This window comes from Haliotis cracherodii, unplaced genomic scaffold, assembly GCF_022045235.1.
Source record: "Haliotis cracherodii isolate W230 unplaced genomic scaffold, xgHalCrac1.p SCAF_3, whole genome shotgun sequence".
NCBI classification, from domain to species: Eukaryota; Metazoa; Mollusca; class Gastropoda; order Lepetellida; family Haliotidae; genus Haliotis; species Haliotis cracherodii.
Genome location: NW_027266286.1, coordinates 50940932 through 50965758, shown reverse-complemented (window position 1 = coordinate 50965758; position 24827 = coordinate 50940932). Strand labels below are relative to the sequence as shown.

Below are 24827 nucleotides of genomic sequence, written 5' to 3'. Positions count from 1 at the left end.
CAAATGTTTTCTGTTGCAAAATGGCGAAGTCGTCAGAAAAACGTGCTTCATTGTCGTTGTTTGAACGCTTGTTCTAGCTTATCATAGACAATACTGATGAGTGTTGTGTTTTACTTTCATAGTTAGATATATTGAGAATTGACAGGCAACGTTTAAAATGCAAAAACTTGAGTCTCAAGGCTAAAAATGTGCTTTTGAAAGTAGCGATGTCTACAATTTAGACTGGGTCGCTTCATTGGAAACATCACGTGTGGCTTTGAACTTCACCCGTGAGTGTTGCTATTGTAACCGAAATGTAGCCAAATGTTTTTACTACCTAACTGTGTTGTTGAAATTGAAACTTTCCTTGATTAAGAAGTGATTATTCGGATACAAATACACGAAAAAGCACACGCGCTTGTAAGCGTGCAGCTATCAGCCACAACAAGCAAGGTGTCTCCTCCGACGTCCGCGCCTCCGGAGTATCAGCCGGGCCGTCTGTGGGGAAGTGTCATTCGCTCTCTGTGCTTCTCTCGTAGCTGACGTGAATTTTTACCACTCAAACTTACCACTATGGCTGATGCTGCTGCTGCCCCCGCTGCTGTCAAGACTCCCAAGAAGAAGGCTGCTGCCAAGCCTAAGAAGGCTGCCGCACATCCTACCTATTTGGAGATGATCAAGAAAGCTATTTCATCCCTGAAGGAGAGGGGTGGTTCTTCCCGACAGGCTGTTCTGAAATACATCTTGGCCAACTACAAGGTTGGTGACAACCAGGTGGCCATCAATGCTCGCATCAAGACTGCTTTGAAAAATGGAGTCAAGAACGGCGCACTGAAGCAATCAAAGGGAACTGGAGCCGCTGGATCATTCCGTCTTGGCGAGGCAAAGAAAGCCGAAAAACCCAAGAAGGCTAAGGCAGCTGCCAAACCAAAGAAGGCTGCCAAATCCCCCAAGAAAGTCAAGAAGCCAGCTGCTGCCAAGAAACCCAAAACAGCCACTAAGAAGGCCGCTAAGTCACCAAAGAAGGTGAAGGCTGCAGCCAAGCCCAAGAAGGCGAAGACACCCAAGAAGGCAGCAGCCAAACCCAAGAAGGTCAAGACCCCCAAGAAGAAGGCAGTCAAGCCAAAGAAGGCTTAAGCTCTCATTGTCACGCCTTCGCTCCACATTTCTGTGGTCCAAAGGCCCTTTTCAGGGCCATCCAAATACCCCAAAAGAAAACTTGAAAACACTGATAACAAAACAATAAATATTTATATTAGCAGTATAGCAGAAATAAAGTGCAGGTTCTTGTGGTAACAGAGATAACGTAGCAGCAACGCACATAACACACATATGTGATGATGATAAAGGTACGTCAGGGATTTTATTGTGTGTGTGTGTGTGTTGGGGTGGGGGTGGGGGGTAGTGTGTCTTCACACTAATGACTGTTGTTATGCTTGTTTATTAACCCCCAAAATGGGTGTCTGTTGGAAAGTGAGGCGATTAGTGTCGTTGATATATATAATATCCTGAGTGCAGACTTCCTATGTGTGTAGCTGCACATGCACGTTGTGTTCAAAGGTGTAAAACGGCGATAAGGGCCAGACATCCACGGGGTGTTTTACCGACACACGCCTCGCCTATGCACGACTTTTCATATAGAGCGCCAAGAGTTGTGCGCCCTTGGTCGTGTGCGTTTCGCCTAGCCCCCTACCTGCAACATGTCACATCTACCTGTTGTATGGCGAGAGAAATGTATGGAAATACTTTCTAATAAGTCTAAAGTACGTTTGCAAGCGATCAGCTAGAACGGGGAACATAAAATAGCTGGTTTATCACACAGTCGCATCGTTTTTTTCCATATTTTTAAAGCGTGTCAACAGTGATCAGCTTGCTCACAGCTTTCAAAATACATTTTCCAGCAGCAAGCCAGTGAACTCCTATTGACAGGCGCTCTGTACGATCTAACTCTTTCTCCTTTTCTTATCTGTATAGGCAAAGAGATGTGAGCCGAGACTTAACACGAACAACATTATGATTTTACATGTATATATTATATATTCATGCTTTGAAAGTAAGAAAGTAAGTAAAATAGTCAATTATCGGTGCACGCAAACACCTTTATGTGGCGAAAAGGACGTACATGCCTTCAGAATAGTTGACGAGTTGGGTGAACTGACAACTGAATATGATCACATGTATAGTGGAAAAGTCCTTTCTGTAAAGGTATGTAAGAATACATGGCTGGCAGCTATGTCTTTGAGCAGACATGCATGAGTGGGTCCATTTACAAGGAAATAAAAGTGTATGATTACATCAGATGTGAATGAGGCAAGTGCACCTTATGGTCGAAAAAGAAAAAAGTGGGAATCGCATAGCAAAAATGTCTACTGCACCCGGTGTTCCCAGGCGGTCACCCATCCAAGTACTCTCCGGGCCCGACGTTGCTTAACTTCGGTGATCGGACGAGAACCGGTGTTTTCAACGTGGTATGGCCGTAGACAATGCTTATCGGCAAACTTTAGCTACATATAGACACCGCACATTGGTAAAAAGACATTGCCATGAAAACAGCATGCTCGCGTTTTCAGCGGGTTCAGTAGACATGTTGTGTTTGTTGATTTATGATGTATATTTACAGGGATTAAAATCTACAAAATCTAGCCGTTGTAAAAACATGTGATCACTGTTTAACACGAGGCCCGGCACACTCGCTCACTCGATCCGGCCTCTCGTCTCAAACATTCACTTTTCGTTGATGCATGGTAGCCTATATTTTTCTGGTAATATTAACATCCAAACGACGAAGACCCCTACTAATATCGTGCTATTAAGACAGGCAAAAAGACTTAATCTGTGACGACCGATCGAGTGATCTAAACACCTATGTATATATGTTACTGTTCGGGGCTTCGCGCCCTAAGTGCTTGTGTCCCGAGATCCTCGTCTTAGTAGACTGTTTTCCTGAAAGTAAAATCCCCGTTACTTACTTGTTATGACAAAGTTAGTTTCAACTTTATTGAAGTGACCAAAATTATGTTTCCAGAAATATACTGTCAAATGTTTTCTGTTGCAAAATGGCGAAGTCGTCAGAAAAACGTGCTTCATTGTCGTTGTTTGAACGCTTGTTCTAGCTTATCATAGACAATACTGATGAGTGTTGTGTTTTACTTTCATAGTTAGATATATTGAGAATTGACAGGCAAGGTTTAAAATGCAAAAACTTGAGTCTCAAGGCTAAAAATGTGCTTTTGAAAGTAGCGATGTCTACAATTTAGACTGGGTCGCTTCATTGGAAACATCACGTGTGGCTTTGAACTTCACCCGTGAGTGTTGCTATTGTAACCGAAATGTAGCCAAATGTTTTTACTACCTAACTGTGTTGTTGAAATTGAAACTTTCCTTGATTAAGAAGTGATTATTCGGATACAAATACACGAAAAAGCACACGCGCTTGTAAGCGTGCAGCTATCAGCCACAACAAGCAAGGTGTCTCCTCCGACGTCCGCGCCTCCGGAGTATCAGCCGGGCCGTCTGTGGGGAAGTGTCATTCGCTCTCTGTGCTTCTCTCGTAGCTGACGTGAATTTTTACCACTCAAACTTACCACTATGGCTGATGCTGCTGCTGCCCCCGCTGCTGTCAAGACTCCCAAGAAGAAGGCTGCTGCCAAGCCTAAGAAGGCTGCCGCACATCCTACCTATTTGGAGATGATCAAGAAAGCTATTTCATCCCTGAAGGAGAGGGGTGGTTCTTCCCGACAGGCTGTTCTGAAATACATCTTGGCCAACTACAAGGTTGGTGACAACCAGGTGGCCATCAATGCTCGCATCAAGACTGCTTTGAAAAATGGAGTCAAGAACGGCGCACTGAAGCAATCAAAGGGAACTGGAGCCGCTGGATCATTCCGTCTTGGCGAGGCAAAGAAAGCCGAAAAACCCAAGAAGGCTAAGGCAGCTGCCAAACCAAAGAAGGCTGCCAAATCCCCCAAGAAAGTCAAGAAGCCAGCTGCTGCCAAGAAACCCAAAACAGCCACTAAGAAGGCCGCTAAGTCACCAAAGAAGGTGAAGGCTGCAGCCAAGCCCAAGAAGGCGAAGACACCCAAGAAGGCAGCAGCCAAACCCAAGAAGGTCAAGACCCCCAAGAAGAAGGCAGTCAAGCCAAAGAAGGCTTAAGCTCTCATTGTCACGCCTTCGCTCCACATTTCTGTGGTCCAAAGGCCCTTTTCAGGGCCATCCAAATACCCCAAAAGAAAACTTGAAAACACTGATAACAAAACAATAAATATTTATATTAGCAGTATAGCAGAAATAAAGTGCAGGTTCTTGTGGTAACAGAGATAACGTAGCAGCAACGCACATAACACACATATGTGATGATGATAAAGGTACGTCAGGGATTTTATTGTGTGTGTGTGTGTTGGGGTGGGGGTGGGGGGGTAGTGTGTCTTCACACTAATGACTGTTGTTATGCTTGTTTATTAACCCCCAAAATGGGTGTCTGTTGGAAAGTGAGGCGATTAGTGTCGTTGATATATATAATATCCTGAGTGCAGACTTCCTATGTGTGTAGCTGCACATGCACGTTGTGTTCAAAGGTGTAAAACGGCGATAAGGGCCAGACATCCACGGGGTGTTTTACCGACACACGCCTCGCCTATGCACGACTTTTCATATAGAGCGCCAAGAGTTGTGCGCCCTTGGTCGTGTGCGTTTCGCCTAGCCCCCTACCTGCAACATGTCACATCTACCTGTTGTATGGCGAGAGAAATGTATGGAAATACTTTCTAATAAGTCTAAAGTACGTTTGCAAGCGATCAGCTAGAACGGGGAACATAAAATAGCTGGTTTATCACACAGTCGCATCGTTTTTTTCCATATTTTTAAAGCGTGTCAACAGTGATCAGCTTGCTCACAGCTTTCAAAATACATTTTCCAGCAGCAAGCCAGTGAACTCCTATTGACAGGCGCTCTGTACGATCTAACTCTTTCTCCTTTTCTTATCTGTGTAGGCAAAGAGATGTGAGCCGAGACTTAACACGAACAACATTATGATTTTACATGTATATATTATATATTCATGCTTTGAAAGTAAGAAAGTAAGTAAAATAGTCAATTATCGGTGCACGCAAACACCTTTATGTGGCGAAAAGGACGTACATGCCTTCAGAATAGTTGACGAGTTGGGTGAACTGACAACTGAATATGATCACATGTATAGTGGAAAAGTCCTTTCTGTAAAGGTATGTAAGAATACATGGCTGGCAGCTATGTCTTTGAGCAGACATGCATGAGTGGGTCCATTTACAAGGAAATAAAAGTGTATGATTACATCAGATGTGAATGAGGCAAGTGCACCTTATGGTCGAAAAAGAAAAAAGTGGGAATCGCATAGCAAAAATGTCTACTGCACCCGGTGTTCCCAGGCGGTCACCCATCCAAGTACTCTCCGGGCCCGACGTTGCTTAACTTCGGTGATCGGACGAGAACCGGTGTTTTCAACGTGGTATGGCCGTAGACAATGCTTATCGGCAAACTTTAGCTACATATACACACCGCACATTGGTAAAAAGACATTGCCATGAAAACAGCATGCTCGCGTTTTCAGCGGGTTCAGTAGACATGTTGTGTTTGTTGATTTATGATGTATATTTACAGGGATTAAAATCTACAAAATCTAGCCGTTGTAAAAACATGTGATCACTGTTTAACACGAGGCCCGGCACACTCGCTCACTCGATCCGGCCTCTCGTCTGAAACATTCACTTTTCGTTGATGCATGGTAGCCTATATTGTTCTGGTAATATTAACATCCAAACGACGAAGACCCCTACTAATATCGTGCTATTAAGACAGGCAAAAAGACTTAATCTGTGACGACCGATCGAGTGATCTAAACACCTATGTATATATGTTACTGTTCGGGGCTTCGCGCCCTAAGTGCTTGTGTCCCGAGATCCTCGTCTTAGTAGACTGTTTTCCTGAAAGTAAAATCCCCGTTACTTACTTGTTATGACAAAGTTAGTTTCAACTTTATTGAAGTGACCAAAATTATGTTTCCAGAAATATACTGTCAAATGTTTTCTGTTGCAAAATGGCGAAGTCGTCAGAAAAACGTGCTTCATTGTCGTTGTTTGAACGCTTGTTCTAGCTTATCATAGACAATACTGATGAGTGTTGTGTTTTACTTTCATAGTTAGATATATTGAGAATTGACAGGCAACGTTTAAAATGCAAAAACTTGAGTCTCAAGGCTAAAAATGTGCTTTTGAAAGTAGCGATGTCTACAATTTAGACTGGGTCGCTTCATTGGAAACATCACGTGTGGCTTTGAACTTCACCCGTGAGTGTTGCTATTGTAACCGAAATGTAGCCAAATGTTTTTACTACCTAACTGTGTTGTTGAAATTGAAACTTTCCTTGATTAAGAAGTGATTATTCGGATACAAATACACGAAAAAGCACACGCGCTTGTAAGCGTGCAGCTATCAGCCACAACAAGCAAGGTGTCTCCTCCGACGTCCGCGCCTCCGGAGTATCAGCCGGGCCGTCTGTGGGGAAGTGTCATTCGCTCTCTGTGCTTCTCTCGTAGCTGACGTGAATTTTTACCACTCAAACTTACCACTATGGCTGATGCTGCTGCTGCCCCCGCTGCTGTCAAGACTCCCAAGAAGAAGGCTGCTGCCAAGCCTAAGAAGGCTGCCGCACATCCTACCTATTTGGAGATGATCAAGAAAGCTATTTCATCCCTGAAGGAGAGGGGTGGTTCTTCCCGACAGGCTGTTCTGAAATACATCTTGGCCAACTACAAGGTTGGTGACAACCAGGTGGCCATCAATGCTCGCATCAAGACTGCTTTGAAAAATGGAGTCAAGAACGGCGCACTGAAGCAATCAAAGGGAACTGGAGCCGCTGGATCATTCCGTCTTGGCGAGGCAAAGAAAGCCGAAAAACCCAAGAAGGCTAAGGCAGCTGCCAAACCAAAGAAGGCTGCCAAATCCCCCAAGAAAGTCAAGAAGCCAGCTGCTGCCAAGAAACCCAAAACAGCCACTAAGAAGGCCGCTAAGTCACCAAAGAAGGTGAAGGCTGCAGCCAAGCCCAAGAAGGCGAAGACACCCAAGAAGGCAGCAGCCAAACCCAAGAAGGTCAAGACCCCCAAGAAGAAGGCAGTCAAGCCAAAGAAGGCTTAAGCTCTCATTGTCACGCCTTCGCTCCACATTTCTGTGGTCCAAAGGCCCTTTTCAGGGCCATCCAAATACCCCAAAAGAAAACTTGAAAACACTGATAACAAAACAATAAATATTTATATTAGCAGTATAGCAGAAATAAAGTGCAGGTTCTTGTGGTAACAGAGATAACGTAGCAGCAACGCACATAACACACATATGTGATGATGATAAAGGTACGTCAGGGATTTTATTGTGTGTGTGTGTGTTGGGGTGGGGGTGGGGGGTAGTGTCTTCACACTAATGACTGTTGTTATGCTTGTTTATTAACCCCCAAAATGGGTGTCTGTTGGAAAGTGAGGCGATTAGTGTCGTTGATATATATAATATCCTGAGTGCAGACTTCCTATGTGTGTAGCTGCACATGCACGTTGTGTTCAAAGGTGTAAAACGGCGATAAGGGCCAGACATCCACGGGGTGTTTTACCGACACACGCCTCGCCTATGCACGACTTTTCATATAGAGCGCCAAGAGTTGTGCGCCCTTGGTCGTGTGCGTTTCGCCTAGCCCCCTACCTGCAACATGTCACATCTACCTGTTGTATGGCGAGAGAAATGTATGGAAATACTTTCTAATAAGTCTAAAGTACGTTTGCAAGCGATCAGCTAGAACGGGGAACATAAAATAGCTGGTTTATCACACAGTCGCATCGTTTTTTTCCATATTTTTAAAGCGTGTCAACAGTGATCAGCTTGCTCACAGCTTTCAAAATACATTTTCCAGCAGCAAGCCAGTGAACTCCTATTGACAGGCGCTCTGTACGATCTAACTCTTTCTCCTTTTCTTATCTGTGTAGGCAAAGAGATGTGAGCCGAGACTTAACACGAACAACATTATGATTTTACATGTATATATTATATATTCATGCTTTGAAAGTAAGAAAGTAAGTAAAATAGTCAATTATCGGTGCACGCAAACACCTTTATGTGGCGAAAAGGACGTACATGCCTTCAGAATAGTTGACGAGTTGGGTGAACTGACAACTGAATATGATCACATGTATAGTGGAAAAGTCCTTTCTGTAAAGGTATGTAAGAATACATGGCTGGCAGCTATGTCTTTGAGCAGACATGCATGAGTGGGTCCATTTACAAGGAAATAAAAGTGTATGATTACATCAGATGTGAATGAGGCAAGTGCACCTTATGGTCGAAAAAGAAAAAAGTGGGAATCGCATAGCAAAAATGTCTACTGCACCCGGTGTTCCCAGGCGGTCACCCATCCAAGTACTCTCCGGGCCCGACGTTGCTTAACTTCGGTGATCGGACGAGAACCGGTGTTTTCAACGTGGTATGGCCGTAGACAATGCTTATCGGCAAACTTTAGCTACATATACACACCGCACATTGGTAAAAAGACATTGCCATGAAAACAGCATGCTCGCGTTTTCAGCGGGTTCAGTAGACATGTTGTGTTTGTTGATTTATGATGTATATTTACAGGGATTAAAATCTACAAAATCTAGCCGTTGTAAAAACATGTGATCACTGTTTAACACGAGGCCCGGCACACTCGCTCACTCGATCCGGCCTCTCGTCTGAAACATTCACTTTTCGTTGATGCATGGTAGCCTATATTGTTCTGGTAATATTAACATCCAAACGACGAAGACCCCTACTAATATCGTGCTATTAAGACAGGCAAAAAGACTTAATCTGTGACGACCGATCGAGTGATCTAAACACCTATGTATATATGTTACTGTTCGGGGCTTCGCGCCCTAAGTGCTTGTGTCCCGAGATCCTCGTCTTAGTAGACTGTTTTCCTGAAAGTAAAATCCCCGTTACTTACTTGTTATGACAAAGTTAGTTTCAACTTTATTGAAGTGACCAAAATTATGTTTCCAGAAATATACTGTCAAATGTTTTCTGTTGCAAAATGGCGAAGTCGTCAGAAAAACGTGCTTCATTGTCGTTGTTTGAACGCTTGTTCTAGCTTATCATAGACAATACTGATGAGTGTTGTGTTTTACTTTCATAGTTAGATATATTGAGAATTGACAGGCAACGTTTAAAATGCAAAAACTTGAGTCTCAAGGCTAAAAATGTGCTTTTGAAAGTAGCGATGTCTACAATTTAGACTGGGTCGCTTCATTGGAAACATCACGTGTGGCTTTGAACTTCACCCGTGAGTGTTGCTATTGTAACCGAAATGTAGCCAAATGTTTTTACTACCTAACTGTGTTGTTGAAATTGAAACTTTCCTTGATTAAGAAGTGATTATTCGGATACAAATACACGAAAAAGCACACGCGCTTGTAAGCGTGCAGCTATCAGCCACAACAAGCAAGGTGTCTCCTCCGACGTCCGCGCCTCCGGAGTATCAGCCGGGCCGTCTGTGGGGAAGTGTCATTCGCTCTTTGTGCTTCTCTCGTAGCTGACGTGAATTTTTACCACTCAAACTTACCACTATGGCTGATGCTGCTGCTGCCCCCGCTGCTGTCAAGACTCCCAAGAAGAAGGCTGCTGCCAAGCCTAAGAAGGCTGCCGCACATCCTACCTATTTGGAGATGATCAAGAAAGCTATTTCATCCCTGAAGGAGAGGGGTGGTTCTTCCCGACAGGCTGTTCTGAAATACATCTTGGCCAACTACAAGGTTGGTGACAACCAGGTGGCCATCAATGCTCGCATCAAGACTGCTTTGAAAAATGGAGTCAAGAACGGCGCACTGAAGCAATCAAAGGGAACTGGAGCCGCTGGATCATTCCGTCTTGGCGAGGCAAAGAAAGCCGAAAAACCCAAGAAGGCTAAGGCAGCTGCCAAACCAAAGAAGGCTGCCAAATCCCCCAAGAAAGTCAAGAAGCCAGCTGCTGCCAAGAAACCCAAAACAGCCACTAAGAAGGCCGCTAAGTCACCAAAGAAGGTGAAGGCTGCAGCCAAGCCCAAGAAGGCGAAGACACCCAAGAAGGCAGCAGCCAAACCCAAGAAGGTCAAGACCCCCAAGAAGAAGGCAGTCAAGCCAAAGAAGGCTTAAGCTCTCATTGTCACGCCTTCGCTCCACATTTCTGTGGTCCAAAGGCCCTTTTCAGGGCCATCCAAATACCCCAAAAGAAAACTTGAAAACACTGATAACAAAACAATAAATATTTATATTAGCAGTATAGCAGAAATAAAGTGCAGGTTCTTGTGGTAACAGAGATAACGTAGCAGCAACGCACATAACACACATATGTGATGATGATAAAGGTACGTCAGGGATTTTATTGTGTGTGTGTGTGATGGGGTGGGGGTGGGGGGTAGTGTGTCTTCACACTAATGACTGTTGTTATGCTTGTTTATTAACCCCCAAAATGGGTGTCTGTTGGAAAGTGAGGCGATTAGTGTCGTTGATATATATAATATCCTGAGTGCAGACTTCCTATGTGTGTAGCTGCACATGCACGTTGTGTTCAAAGGTGTAAAACGGCGATAAGGGCCAGACATCCACGGGGTGTTTTACCGACACACGCCTCGCCTATGCACGACTTTTCATATAGAGCGCCAAGAGTTGTGCGCCCTTGGTCGTGTGCGTTTCGCCTAGCCCCCTACCTGCAACATGTCACATCTACCTGTTGTATGGCGAGAGAAATGTATGGAAATACTTTCTAATAAGTCTAAAGTACGTTTGCAAGCGATCAGCTAGAACGGGGAACATAAAATAGCTGGTTTATCACACAGTCGCATCGTTTTTTTCCATATTTTTAAAGCGTGTCAACAGTGATCAGCTTGCTCACAGCTTTCAAAATACATTTTCCAGCAGCAAGCCAGTGAACTCCTATTGACAGGCGCTCTGTACGATCTAACTCTTTCTCCTTTTCTTATCTGTGTAGGCAAAGAGATGTGAGCCGAGACTTAACACGAACAACATTATGATTTTACATGTATATATTATATATTCATGCTTTGAAAGTAAGAAAGTAAGTAAAATAGTCAATTATCGGTGCACGCAAACACCTTTATGTGGCGAAAAGGACGTACATGCCTTCAGAATAGTTGACGAGTTGGGTGAACTGACAACTGAATATGATCACATGTATAGTGGAAAAGTCCTTTCTGTAAAGGTATGTAAGAATACATGGCTGGCAGCTATGTCTTTGAGCAGACATGCATGAGTGGGTCCATTTACAAGGAAATAAAAGTGTATGATTACATCAGATGTGAATGAGGCAAGTGCACCTTATGGTCGAAAAAGAAAAAAGTGGGAATCGCATAGCAAAAATGTCTCTTGCACCCGGTGTTCCCAGGCGGTCACCCATCCAAGTACTCTCCGGGCCCGACGTTGCTTAAGTTCGGTGATCGGACGAGAACCGGTGTTTTCAACGTGGTATGGCCGTAGACAATGCTTATCGGCAAACTTTAGCTACATATACACACCGCACATTGGTAAAAAGACATTGCCATGAAAACAGCATGCTCGCGTTTTCAGCGGGTTCAGTAGACATGTTGTGTTTGTTGATTTATGATGTATATTTACAGGGATTAAAATCTACAAAATCTAGCCGTTGTAAAAACATGTGATCACTGTTTAACACGAGGCCCGGCACACTCGCTCACTCGATCCGGCCTCTCGTCTCAAACATTCACTTTTCGTTGATGCATGGTAGCCTATATTGTTCTGGTAATATTAACATCCAAACGACGAAGACCCCTACTAATATCGTGCTATTAAGACAGGCAAAAAGACTTAATCTGTGACGACCGATCGAGTGATCTAAACACCTATGTATATATGTAACTGTTCGGGGCTTCGCGCCCTAAGTGCTTGTGTCCCGAGATCCTCGTCTTAGTAGACTGTTTTCCTGAAAGTAAAATCCCCGTTACTTACTTGTTATGACAAAGTTAGTTTCAACTTTATTGAAGTGACCAAAATTATGTTTCCAGAAATATACTGTCAAATGTTTTCTGTTGCAAAATGGCGAAGTCGTCAGAAAAACGTGCTTCATTGTCGTTGTTTGAACGCTTGTTCTAGCTTATCATAGACAATACTGATGAGTGTTGTGTTTTACTTTCATAGTTAGATATATTGAGAATTGACAGGCAACGTTTAAAATGCAAAAACTTGAGTCTCAAGGCTAAAAATGTGCTTTTGAAAGTAGCGATGTCTACAATTTAGACTGGGTCGCTTCATTGGAAACATCACGTGTGGCTTTGAACTTCACCCGTGAGTGTTGCTATTGTAACCGAAATGTAGCCAAATGTTTTTACTACCTAACTGTGTTGTTGAAATTGAAACTTTCCTTGATTAAGAAGTGATTATTCGGATACAAATACACGAAAAAGCACACGCGCTTGTAAGCGTGCAGCTATCAGCCACAACAAGCAAGGTGTCTCCTCCGACGTCCGCGCCTCCGGAGTATCAGCCGGGCCGTCTGTGGGGAAGTGTGTCACATTCGATTCAAATCACTCATGGTTACATGTTGCTCGTGCTCAATCGCTCCAGACATTGGATCCCCCATAGATCGTGTCCACATATTACACCAAGATCAGCAAGAAGCAGTAATCAGCTTTGCTTTAAGAAACCCTCCTCCCCTCGGACCTGTCGCTCGCAACCAGGTGGCCTCAGCTGAAATCAAGCTGAAGGAGGCCAACCACTCGAACTTCAAACATGGCGGCAAATCGGACCCTATCACTCGATCGGCAGGAAAACCGACATGACCGCCCGCTGTCCACACCCCAAGCATCAGTATCAACTTCAACCCTAGACAAACAGAAAGACAAACGTCCCTCAAGAAAAGACTGTAAGCTGCTATCATCTACCTTCACCACTTCTCCTTCCCCTTCACTCACTTCAACCCCCGCTAAAATCTCCACTAGTTCCCAGTACCCTCCACTCGATCTAAGTAATCCCACTAACCTCATCCCTCCCACTTTCGGAAAATCCCCTCCAATTTCGCCCAGCATCTCAATGACTACTCCCCGCAACTCTCAGTCTAATCTACTAAATAACTTAGCCACAGCCACAGCCATTGGGGGAAAACGCCCTCTACAATCACCCGAAGATCTTGAAACACAGTCAAAGATACAGAAACGACAGAGTTGTACACAACCTAACTCAAACAACAGTCAACATCTTGTACTTCTAGCATTCAATACAGGTCCCACCCCACTCACTTCACTGTACACCAAAAACAGATTTGGGCTTACACTAAAGCAAGCCCATCTAAAATTCAAATTTATAAATAGCTGCGGCAGAGCCTTCAAAATAAACTTTAACCAACAATATGACCTCAATGGGGCAATGAAACAAACATCAATAGATGGCATCAATCTGTCGTGGCAGACTCCTCGTTGGCTATCGGAAACAAAAGGGGTCATTTACACCGACCCTGCAGAGTCTGACCACGACCTCAAAGCTTACGTAACTGAATCAAATAAACTCCAAACCCAGCCTCAAATCACTAATCTTCTAAGGATCACCAGACGAAACCCACAAGGTCCCCCAACAAACACCTCAACTATCATCCTGACTTTCAAAGGAACCAAACTTCCTGACAAAATTACTTTTGGATCAATATATTGCAAAGTGCACAAAACGAGAAAAAACCCAGTCCAATGTACCATCTGCCACCTTTTTGGACACGCACAATCAAATTGTAAAAACCTGGACAGATGCTCCAAATGCAGCTCCGAGTTCCATAACAGCACTGAGTGCAATCAACAACCCTACTGTATAAACTGTGACCAATATGATCATACCGCCTTTTCAAACACTTGCCCAGTCCGCCAAAACCAAATTCTATCAATAAATAAACACCTTACAGCATCTGACCTCCCTGCCCCTGCAAGGAACCCTAACTCCAAACTATACAACTGGTACGACAGGGATTTTGACCCCCCACCTTCATCCTACGAATCTTCACATGACGACGAGGACGACCTCCCACCACCCCCAAACCCACCACCCCGCCGCCAACCCAGGATGCCCAAGCCAAGAGCACCAAGCTCAGGTCGCTCTGCTAGCCTAGCGTCGTCACGGGGTCGTAGGCAAACACAAAACAAAGGCAAAACCATGACTCCAGCTACCACAGCCAGCCATGAACAACCGAACCCAGGGCCACCACCTGTCACTACAAACGTAGCCCCCAGACCCCCTAAATCAAACTCAAACCTCCGTTCAATACACACAGCACAAGACGCAATCACCAAACTGCAAAACATCCAACAAAATCTCATAGAATTCATCACTGCACTAGCCCTCTCTCCCAACAACACAATCGAAACAATTCACCAATATCTTCTCCAAACCTCACTATACACTCTCCCTCTAGTGCAATTTAAACCCAATGTCAAATCAATCAAACTATGATGGGACACCACAAACACACGCAAATACACACACTCCTACTGCTACTACTCATCATGCACATAATCCAATGGAATGCAAATGGCATCATATCCAAATCCCATGAAATTAAATCACTAATAAAACTAAATAAGCTCAACCCACAAATAATAGCCATTCAGGAGTCTAAGATACCAAAGAACAAACAATTCACTATACCAAATTACACCACAATAAACAAATACCGCACATCAAAAAATCCAAGCGCTCCACATGGTGGCCTAACACTACTGATACACGACACACTTGGTTACCAACAAGTTCCAATTGATACTCCTCACTTAGAAACACAAGCGTACACAATCTCGACAGAAAACACTAATATAACACTGATTAACATATACCATCAAACCACAAACCCTTTCGACAACACAGACCTTGAAATCCTAGCAAAGCACATTACAAAAAATACTATATTGTTAGGAGATTTAAACGCGCACCACCATAGCTGGACTACTAGAGACCACACAGACAAATTTGGTAATCTACTATATGCGTGGGCAGAACAAAATGATCTCATTATCTTAAATGACAAATCCCCTACCAGATACAGCCCACAGGAAAACCAAAACTTCCTCACTGCAATAGATCTGACAATAACTACCCCAAATCTGGCAAGTAAAACTACATGGGAAGTATTTGACGACCCATGGGGTAGTGATCACTTCCCAATCTCAATAAATATCAAAACTGGTTCAAGTTATATATCAGAACAAACTTCACGAGATCCAAAATTTAACTACAAAAAAGCAGACTGGGAGAAATACAAAACCTTAACCAACCAAATTGACAACCTACAAATTATAGATTCAGACCCTGAAATCTTTTCCAAAAAAATAACAAAAGAAATTATCACTATAGCCACTAAGTGTATCCCCAAAACAAACCCCAACCCCCAAAGAAATAAAGTTCCCTGGTGGACCCCAGAAATAAAAGAGGCTAGAAGACAAAGAAAACGAGCATTTAGACGCGCAAAAACCCATCCACATGAACTCCCACACGCAAAACAACTACGAAACAGTACACACATGTTAATAAAAAACACGAGAATAGAACACTGGGAAAAATTCTGCAGTACCTTAAACACAACAAAAAACAATTCAAAGGCCATGTGGAGCAAACTAAAGGCAATAAACGGTACCAAAAAATCATCACACATCCACAAAATAGACAACCTTACTGATAACAAATTAAAAGCGCAAACATTAGCTCAACACTACCAACATATAAGTAGTAACACAAACCACCCCACTTCACTCCAACAGAAACTACTCACTACACCTGATTACATCACACAACCACCCCAAGCCCATATACCCTACAACGCACCCTTAACAATACACGAGCTGACACACGCTCTCCAAAGCAAAACCACGTCGTCTGCTCCAGGAGCAGATGACTTAACTTATATATTACTAAAAAACCTCAGCATGCACGGAAAACTTCTTGTACTGAAACTCCTCAATGCAGTCTGGGATACCGCTCAAATACCTACGACATGGAAACAAGCACTGGTAATCCCAATCAAAAAAACAAACAAACCCCCACAGAGCCCAGAATCATATAGACCCATATCACTCACATCAAATATGTGCAAAATCATGGAAACAATAATAAAAAAAAGACTTCAACACCACATAGACTCAAACAATCTCTTACATGCAGACCAGAGCGGGTTCACGCCAAACAGAACCACCCTAGATCACATCATTCGAATTGAACACGACATCAGAGTAGCCCAGGCTAACAAACACTATCTCCTAGCTGTATTCATCGACTTCTCAAAAGCCTTTGACATGATCTGGAATGACGGCCTAATCACTAAATTGTCAAACAAAAATATTAAAGGACGTATGCTAAACTTCATACACAACTTTCTCAAAAATCGTACCATAACTGTAAAAGTAAACAACACACTTTCTGACCCACATCCCATCCAAAACGGTACACCTCAAGGCAGTGTCCTTTCTCCAACACTATTCAATCTTATGATCGATGACATATTCACAGACATCCGCTCAACAATCAAACCATCTAAATTTGCAGACGACGCATCACTTTGGACTTCACACAAAACACTAGGTACAGCACAGGAACACATCCAACAAGCACTCAATGATATTGACACATGGGCAAATACATGGGGTTTTAAAATCAATACTGACAAAACAGTAGCCATACTCTTCAAAACACCTAACATGCAAAACTACTCCCCACCTTTAACTCTAAATAACTCCCAAATCAACTACAGCTCACAAACCAAATTTCTAGGCCTAATACTCGACCAACACCTAACATACACACTCCATATCAAACACCTCATCACAAAATGCAACCATGATCTTAACTTAATGCGCAGCATACGGGGAACAAGCTGGGGAGCAGACCAGCACACGCTACTTACTGTCTACAAAACACTCATCCGACCCAAGTTAGAATACGCCGCACCCGCATACGACGCACTCACACAAACAGACTCAAAGAAACTAGACTCAATACAATACAAAGCACTTTCAATCTCACTAGGTACAATATCAGGCACCGCACTCACATCTCTCTTAAAGCTCACTGGGGAAATAGCTCTCCCCCTTAAACGCAAACAAATCACACTAAACTACTGGGCTACAGCATGCACAAACCCATTGTTAAGCAGCCTGATAACAACAACAGAAAATCTACCACTAAGACAGAAAGTCAAACTAATCAAAAAAAGACGAAGACTCCCATTCACCATTCGGCTAAACCACCTTCTCAAAACATACAAACTTAAAAACATAAAACTCACCCCTGTCATTCATGACTACTCATATCACCTGCCACCTCCTCATACTGACACTGGTCTAACAAACATCACAAAAATAACATCAAACAAGCACCAACAAAAAATAATGGCAATGGATTACATACAACAACACTGGCCAGATTGGACATACATCTACACAGACGGGTCACACAACCCGACGGACCACACAACAGCCTTCGCAATACACACAACCAAACCAAACATAACCACCACATCAGCACGCATCCCAAACCACCTATCCATACATACCGCCGAAAAAACAGCAATCTATATGGCCTTCAAAATGGCAGAGACAATAACACAAAACAAACTTCTAATCCTCACAGATTCACTTAGCTCAATACAATCAATTAAAAACAGAAATTACACAAACAGGCCACATCTACTACACCGAATACTACACTTAACGAAAACATTAACAGAACAGAATAAACAAATCAATATTGTATGGGTACCCTCACATATTGGGATCACGGGAAACGAAAACGCAGATCAAGCGGCCAAACAAGCAGCAAAAAATAAACATATTAATTACCCACTGACATACAGCAAACAGGAATATAAATCCATCATAAATAAACTAATAACCCAAGAAAACTTCAAACAACTGCACACCTCCCCCGCCACATGGACATACAAAACAATAAATAAACAAATCAATAAAGTAAATCTTTCTAGCAACTCACGTAATATACAATCCGCACTAAACAGGCTATATGTAGGCATCACAAAATTAAATTTTCGCCATTCCACTGGGCTCTGCCCCACATGTCAAGTTCCCCAAACAATACAACACCTATTCTACACGTGCACACTCTACTTACCACACAGAATACAGTACATCAACACACTAGATGCAAAATACACAAAAACTATCCACACACTCCTATCCCCCCACAATCCCCAACAAATACAAAAAAACAATCATAAAATATATCACAAAAACAGATATCATAAAACTAATCTAACACCACCCACAAAAGCGACACAATCATCCATCCAACTTCCTAACGGATATAAACCAAATGCACTTCCCCCAAGACATTTAAAAAAACCCACAAAAAACAACAACAAAACAAACAAACAAAAAACAAAAAAACAAAACAAAAAAAAACACCCTAAAATCCCAAATCGTTGTTTACTCACTGCCCACTATCCTTCCTAACAAAGCCCCCGTGAGACAAAAACAACTTAAGAAAACTATCAAATAATTTCTAATTCTTCCACAAACCACACAAAACATAACCAACTATAAATACTCCAAATAAATCATACTATAGCTAGGCCCCGTCCCAACACACCAATCACCCAGCCCTCCACCCCATTCCCCTGCCCCATAAAACCTTACATTTTTTTGGGTGGCTACCTTAGCATATCTCCACTATTCACGTCATTATCAGGACTTTATTTTTCAAATTCTCCCTATCTACTAGTACGGGGCCACCCCGACCCCGAAATTAGCTATGCTAGAAGGGGTCGTTAAAACTAAGAAACTGACTGACTGACTGGGGAAGTGTCATTCGCTCTCTGTGCTTCTCTCGTAGCTGACGTGAATTTTTACCACTCAAACTTACCACTATGGCTGATGCTGCTGCTGCCCCCGCTGCTGTCAAGACTCCCAAGAAGAAGGCTGCTGCCAAGCCTAAGAAGGCTGCTGCACATCCTACCTATTTGGAGATGATCAAGAAAGCTATTTCATCCCTGAAGGAGAGGGGTGGTTCTTCCCGACAGGCTGTTCTGAAATACATCTTGGCCAACTACAAGGTTGGTGACAACCAGGTGGCCATCAATGCTCGCATCAAGACTGCTTTGAAAAATGGAGTCAAGAACGGCGCACTGAAGCAATCAAAGGGAACTGGAGCCGCTGGATCATTCCGTCTTGGCGAGGCAAAGAAAGCCGAAAAACCCAAGAAGGCTAAGGCAGCTGCCAAACCAAAGAAGGCTGCCAAATCCCCCAAGAAAGTCAAGAAGCCAGCTGCTGCCAAGAAACCCAAAACAGCCACTAAGAAGGCCGCTAAGTCACCAAAGAAGGTGAAGGCTGCAGCCAAGCCCAAGAAGGTCAAGACCCCCAAGAAGAAGGCAGTCAAGCCAAAGAAGGCTTAAGCTCTCATTGTCACGCCTTCGCTCCACATTTCTGTGGTCCAAAGGCCCTTTTCAGGGCCATCCAAATACCCCAAAAGAAAACTTGAAAACACTGATAACAAAACAATAAATATTTATATTAGCAGTATAGCAGAAATAAAGTGCAGGTTCTTGTGGTAACAGAGATAACGTAGCAGCAACGCACATAACACACATATGTGATGATGATAAAGGTACGTCAGGGATTTTATTGTGTGTGTGTGTTGGGGTGGGGGTGCGGGTGGGGGGTAGTGTGTCTTCACATTAATGACTGTTGTTATGCTTGTTTATTAACCCCCAAAATGGGTGTCTGTTGGAAAGTGAGGCGATTAGTGTCGTTGATATATATAATATCCTGAGTGCAGACTTCCTATGTGTGTAGCTGCACATGCACGTTGTGTTCAAAGGTGTAAAACGGCGATAAGGGCCAGACATCCACGGGGTGTTTTACCGACACACGCCTCGCCTATGCACGACTTTTCATATAGAGCGCCAAGAGTTGTGCGCCCTTGGTCGTGTGCGTTTCGCCTAGCCCTCTACCTGCAACATGTCACATCTACCTGTTGTATGGCGAGAGAAATGTATGGAAATACTTTCTAATAAGTCTAAAGTACGTTTGCAAGCGATCAGCTAGAACGGGGAACATAAAATAGCTGGTTTATCACACAGTCGCATCGTTTTTTTCCATATTTTTAAAGCGTGTCAACAGTGATCAGCTTGCTCACAGCTTTCAAAATACATTTTCCAGCAGCAAGCCAGTGAACTCCTATTGACAGGCGCTCTGTACGATCTAACTCTTTCTCCTTTTCTTATCTGTGTAGGCAAAGAGATGTGAGCCGAGACTTAACACGAACAACATTATGATTTTACATGTATATATTATATATTCATGCTTTGAAAGTAAGAAAGTAAGTAAAATAGTCAATTATCGGTGCACGCAAACACCTTTATGTGGCGAAAAGGACGTACATGCCTTCAGAATAGTTGACGAGTTGGGTGAACTGACAACTGAATATGATCACATGTATAGTGGAAAAGTCCTTTCTGTAAAGGTATGTAAGAATACATGGCTGGCAGCTATGTCTTTGAGCAGACATGCATGAGTGGGTCCATTTACAAGGAAATAAAAGTGTATGATTACATCAGATGTGAATGAGGCAAGTGCACCTTATGGTCGAAAAAGAAAAAAGTGGGAATCGCATAGCAAAAATGTCTACTGCACCCGGTGTTCCCAGGCGGTCACCCATCCAAGTACTCTCCGGGCCCGACGTTGCTTAACTTCGGTGATCGGACGAGAACCGGTGTTTTCAACGTGGTATGGCCGTAGACAATGCTTATCGGCAAACTTTAGCTACATATAGACACCGCACATTGGTAAAAAGACATTGCCATGAAAACAGCATGCTCGCGTTTTCAGCGGGTTCAGTAGACATGTTGTGTTTGTTGATTTATGATGTATATTTACAGGGATTAAAATCTACAAAATCTAGCCGTTGTAAAAACATGTGATCACTGTTTAACACGAGGCCCGGCACACTCGCTCACTCGATCCGGCCTCTCGTCTGAAACATTCACTTTTCGTTGATGCATGGTAGCCTATATTGTTCTGGTAATATTAACATCCAAACGACGAAGACCCCTACTAATATCGTGCTATTAAGACAGGCAAAAAGACTTAATCTGTGACGACCGATCGAGTGATCTAAACACCTATGTATATATGTTACTGTTCGGGGCTCTGCGCCCTAAATGCTTGTGTCCCGAGATCCTCGTCTTAGTAGACTGTTTTCCTGAAAGTAAAATCCCCGTTACTTACTTGTTATGACAAAGTTAGTTTCAACTTTATTGAAGTGACCAAAATTATGTTTCCAGAAATATACTGTCAAATGTTTTCTGTTGCAAAATGGCGAAGTCGTCAGAAAAAACGTGCTTCATTGTCGTTGTTTGAACGCTTGTTCTAGCTTATCATAGACAATACTGATGAGTGTTGTGTTTTACTTTCATAGTTAGATATATTGAGAATTGACAGGCAACGTTTAAAATGCAAAAACTTGAGTCTCAAGGCTAAAAATGTGCTTTTGAAAGTAGCGATGTCTACAATTTAGACTGGGTCGCTTCATTGGAAACATCACGTGTGGCTTTGAACTTCACCCGTGATTGTTGCTATTGTAACCGAAATGTAGCCAAATGTTTTTACTACCTAACAGTGTTGTTGAAATTGAAACTTTCCTTGATTAAGAAGTGATTATTCGGATACAAATACACGAAAAAGCACACGCGCTTGTAAGCGTGCAGCTATCAGCCACAACAAGCAAGGTGTCTCCTCCGACGTCCGCGCCTCCGGAGTATCAGCCGGGCCGTCTGTGGGGAAGTGTCATTCGCTCTCTGTGCTTCTCTCGTAGCTGACGTGAATTTTTACCACTCAAACTTACCACTATGGCTGCTGCTGCTGCTGCCCCCGCTGCTGTCAAGACTCCCAAGAAGAAGGCTGCTGCCAAGCCTAAGAAGGCTGCCGCACATCCTACCTATTTGGAGATGATCAAGAAAGCTATTTCATCCCTGAAGGAGAGGGGTGGTTCTTCCCGACAGGCTGTTCTGAAATACATCTTGGCCAACTACAAGGTTGGTGACAACCAGGTGGCCATCAATGCTCGCATCAAGACTGCTTTGAAAAATGGAGTCAAGAACGGCGCACTGAAGCAATCAAAGGGAACTGGAGCCGCTGGATCATTCCGTCTTGGCGAGGCAAAGAAAGCCGAAAAACCCAAGAAGGCTAAGGCAGCTGCCAAACCAAAGAAGGCTGCCAAATCCCCCAAGAAAGTCAAGAAGCCAGCTGCTGCCAAGAAACCCAAAACAGCCACTAAGAAGGCCGCTAAGTCACCAAAGAAGGTGAAGGCTGCAGCCAAGCCCAAGAAGGTCAAGACCCCCAAGAAGAAGGCAGTCAAGCCAAAGAAGGCTTAAGCTCTCATTGTCACGCCTTCGCTCCACATTTCTGTGGTCCAAAGGCCCTTTTCAGGGCCATCCAAATACCCCAAAAGAAAACTTGAAAACACTGATAACAAAACAATAAATATTTATATTAGCAGTATAGCAGAAATAAAGTGCAGGTTCTTGTGGTAACAGAGATAACGTAGCAGCAACGCACATAACACACATATGTGATGATGATAAAGGTACGTCAGGGATTTTATTGTGTGTGTGTGTGTTGGGGTGGGGGTGGGGGGTAGTGTGTCTTCACACTAATGACTGTTGTTATGCTTGTTTATTAACCCCCAAAATGGGTGTCTGTTGGAAAGTGAGGCGATTAGTGTCGTTGATATATATAATATCCTGAGTGCAGACTTCCTATGTGTGTAGCTGCACATGCACGTTGTGTTCAAAGGTGTAAAACGGCGATAAGGGCCAGACATCCACGGGGTGTTTTACCGACACACGCCTCGCCTATGCACGACTTTTCATATAGAGCGCCAAGAGTTGTGCGCCCTTGGTCGTGTGCGTTTCGCCTAGCCCCCTACCTGCAACATGTCACATCTACCTGTTGTATGGCGAGAGAAATGTATGGAAATACTTTCTAATAAGTCTAAAGTACGTTTGCAAGCGATCAGCTAGAACGGGGAACATAAAATAGCTGGTTTATCACACAGTCGCATCGTTTTTTTCCATATTTTTAAAGCGTGTCAACAGTGATCAGCTTGCTCGCAGCTTTCAAAATACATTTTCCAGCAGCAAGCCAGTGAACTCCTATTGACAGGCGCTCTGTACGATCTAACTCTTTCTCCTTTTCTTATCTGTGTAGGCAAAGAGATGTGAGCCGAGACTTAACACGAACAACATTATGATTTTACATGTATATATTATATATTCATGCTTTGAAAGTAAGAAAGTAAGTAAAATAGTCAATTATCGGTGCACGCAAACACCTTTATGTGGCGAAAAGGACGTACATGCCTTCAGAATAGTTGACGAGTTGGGTGAACTGACAACTGAATATGATCACATGTATAGTGGAAAAGTCCTTTCTGTAAAGGTATGTAAGAATACATGGCTGGCAGCTATGTCTTTGAGCAGACATGCATGAGTGGGTCCATTTACAAGGAAATAAAAGTGTATGATTACATCAGATGTGAATGAGGCAAGTGCACCTTATGGTCGAAAAAGAAAAAAGTGGGAATCGCATAGCAAAAATGTCTACTGCACCCGGTGTTCCCAGGCGGTCACCCATCCAAGTACTCTCCGGGCCCGACGTTGCTTAACTTCGGTGATCGGACGAGAACCGGTGTTTTCAACGTGGTATGGCCGTAGACAGCGGCAAACTTTAGCTACATATAGACACCGCACATTGGTAAAAAGACATTGCCATGAAAACAGCATGCTCGCGTTTTCAGCGGGTTCAGTAGACATGTTGTGTTTGTTGATTTATGATGTATATTTACAGGGATTAAAATCTACAAAATCTATTGTAAAAACATGTGATCACTGTTTAACACGAGGCCCGACACACTCGCTCACTCGATCCGGCCTCTCGTCTGAAACATTCACTTTTCGTTGATGCATGGTAGCCTATATTGTTCTGGTAATATTAACATCCAAACGACGAAGACCCCTACTAATATCGTGCTATTAAGACAGGCAAAAAGACTTAATCTGTGACGACCGATCGAGTGATCTAAACACCTATGTATATATGTAACTGTTCGGGGCTTCGCGCCCTAAGTGCTTGTGTCCCGAGATCCTCGTCTTAGTAGACTGTTTTCCTGAAAGTAAAATCCCCGTTACTTACTTGTTATGACAAAGTTAGTTTCAACTTTATTGAAGTGACCAAAATTATGTTTCCAGAAATATACTGTCAAATGTTTTCTGTTGCAAAATGGCGAAGTCGTCAGAAAAACGTGCTTCATTGTCGTTGTTTGAACGCTTGTTCTAGCTTATCATAGACAATACTGATGAGTGTTGTGTTTTACTTTCATAGTTAGATATATTGAGAATTGACAGGCAACGTTTAAAATGCAAAAACTTGAGTCTCAAGGCTAAAAATGAGCTTTTGAAAGTAGCGATGTCTACAATTTAGACTGGGTCGCTTCATTGGAAACATCACGTGTGGCTTTGAACTTCACCCGTGAGTGTTGCTATTGTAACCGAAATGTAGCCAAATGTTTTTACTACCTAACAGTGTTGTTGAAATTGAAACTTTCCTTGATTAAGAAGTGATTATTCGGATACAAATACACGAAAAAGCACACGCGCTTGTAAGCGTGCAGCTATCAGCCACAACAAGCAAGGTGTCTCCTCCGACGTCCGCGCCTCCGGAGTATCAGCCGGGCCGTCTGTGGGGAAGTGTGTCACATTCGATTCAAATCACTCATGGTTACATGTTGCTCGTGCTCAATCGCTCCAGACATT

The 24827-nt window shown here is 43.2% G+C and overlaps 6 protein-coding genes, 5 non-coding genes and 1 pseudogene across 11 annotated transcripts; 6 read left to right on the top strand and 6 right to left on the bottom strand.

The window, feature by feature from the left end:
• The first annotated feature begins 552 nt into the window (after nt 1-552).
• On the top strand, nt 553-1116 carry LOC139475162 (histone 24-like). The gene has a single exon (XM_071258417.1). It carries the CDS (start codon nt 553-555, stop codon nt 1114-1116), a length of 564 nt encoding a protein of 187 aa, XP_071114518.1.
• Nucleotides 1117-2342: 1226 nt separating this feature from the next.
• On the bottom strand, nt 2343-2461 carry LOC139476135 (5S ribosomal RNA). The gene has a single exon (XR_011654061.1). It is a non-coding gene; the product is annotated as a 5S ribosomal RNA (ribosomal RNA).
• A 1106-nt stretch (nt 2462-3567) lies between these two features.
• LOC139475161 (histone 24-like) lies at nt 3568-4131 on the top strand. The gene has a single exon (XM_071258416.1). It carries the CDS (start codon nt 3568-3570, stop codon nt 4129-4131), a length of 564 nt encoding a protein of 187 aa, XP_071114517.1.
• Nucleotides 4132-5356: 1225 nt separating this feature from the next.
• LOC139476123 (5S ribosomal RNA) lies at nt 5357-5475 on the bottom strand. Its single transcript, XR_011654052.1, has one exon. It is a non-coding gene; the product is annotated as a 5S ribosomal RNA (ribosomal RNA).
• Nucleotides 5476-6581: 1106 nt separating this feature from the next.
• LOC139475163 (histone 24-like) lies at nt 6582-7145 on the top strand. Its single transcript, XM_071258418.1, has one exon. It carries the CDS (start codon nt 6582-6584, stop codon nt 7143-7145), a length of 564 nt encoding a protein of 187 aa, XP_071114519.1.
• Nucleotides 7146-8367: 1222 nt separating this feature from the next.
• Nucleotides 8368-8486, bottom strand: LOC139476203 (5S ribosomal RNA). The gene has a single exon (XR_011654122.1). It is a non-coding gene; the product is annotated as a 5S ribosomal RNA (ribosomal RNA).
• A 1106-nt stretch (nt 8487-9592) lies between these two features.
• On the top strand, nt 9593-10156 carry LOC139475134 (histone 24-like). Its single transcript, XM_071258392.1, has one exon. It carries the CDS (start codon nt 9593-9595, stop codon nt 10154-10156), a length of 564 nt encoding a protein of 187 aa, XP_071114493.1.
• A 1224-nt stretch (nt 10157-11380) lies between these two features.
• Nucleotides 11381-11499, bottom strand: LOC139476128 (5S ribosomal RNA; annotated as a pseudogene).
• A 7385-nt stretch (nt 11500-18884) lies between these two features.
• On the top strand, nt 18885-19409 carry LOC139473750 (histone 24-like). Its single transcript, XM_071256483.1, has one exon. The coding sequence runs from the start codon at nt 18885-18887 to the stop codon at nt 19407-19409; it is 525 nt and encodes a 174-aa protein (XP_071112584.1).
• A 1228-nt stretch (nt 19410-20637) lies between these two features.
• LOC139476191 (5S ribosomal RNA) lies at nt 20638-20756 on the bottom strand. Its single transcript, XR_011654111.1, has one exon. It is a non-coding gene; the product is annotated as a 5S ribosomal RNA (ribosomal RNA).
• A 1122-nt stretch (nt 20757-21878) lies between these two features.
• Nucleotides 21879-22388, top strand: LOC139475070 (histone 24-like; the record flags this gene model as incomplete). Its single annotated transcript, XM_071258300.1, has 1 exon — nt 21879-22388. A coding segment is annotated over one exon (510 nt), but the record flags the coding sequence as incomplete, so codon positions are not given.
• A 1224-nt stretch (nt 22389-23612) lies between these two features.
• On the bottom strand, nt 23613-23731 carry LOC139476179 (5S ribosomal RNA). Its single transcript, XR_011654100.1, has one exon. It is a non-coding gene; the product is annotated as a 5S ribosomal RNA (ribosomal RNA).
• Between the last annotated feature and the right edge of the window lie 1096 nt (nt 23732-24827).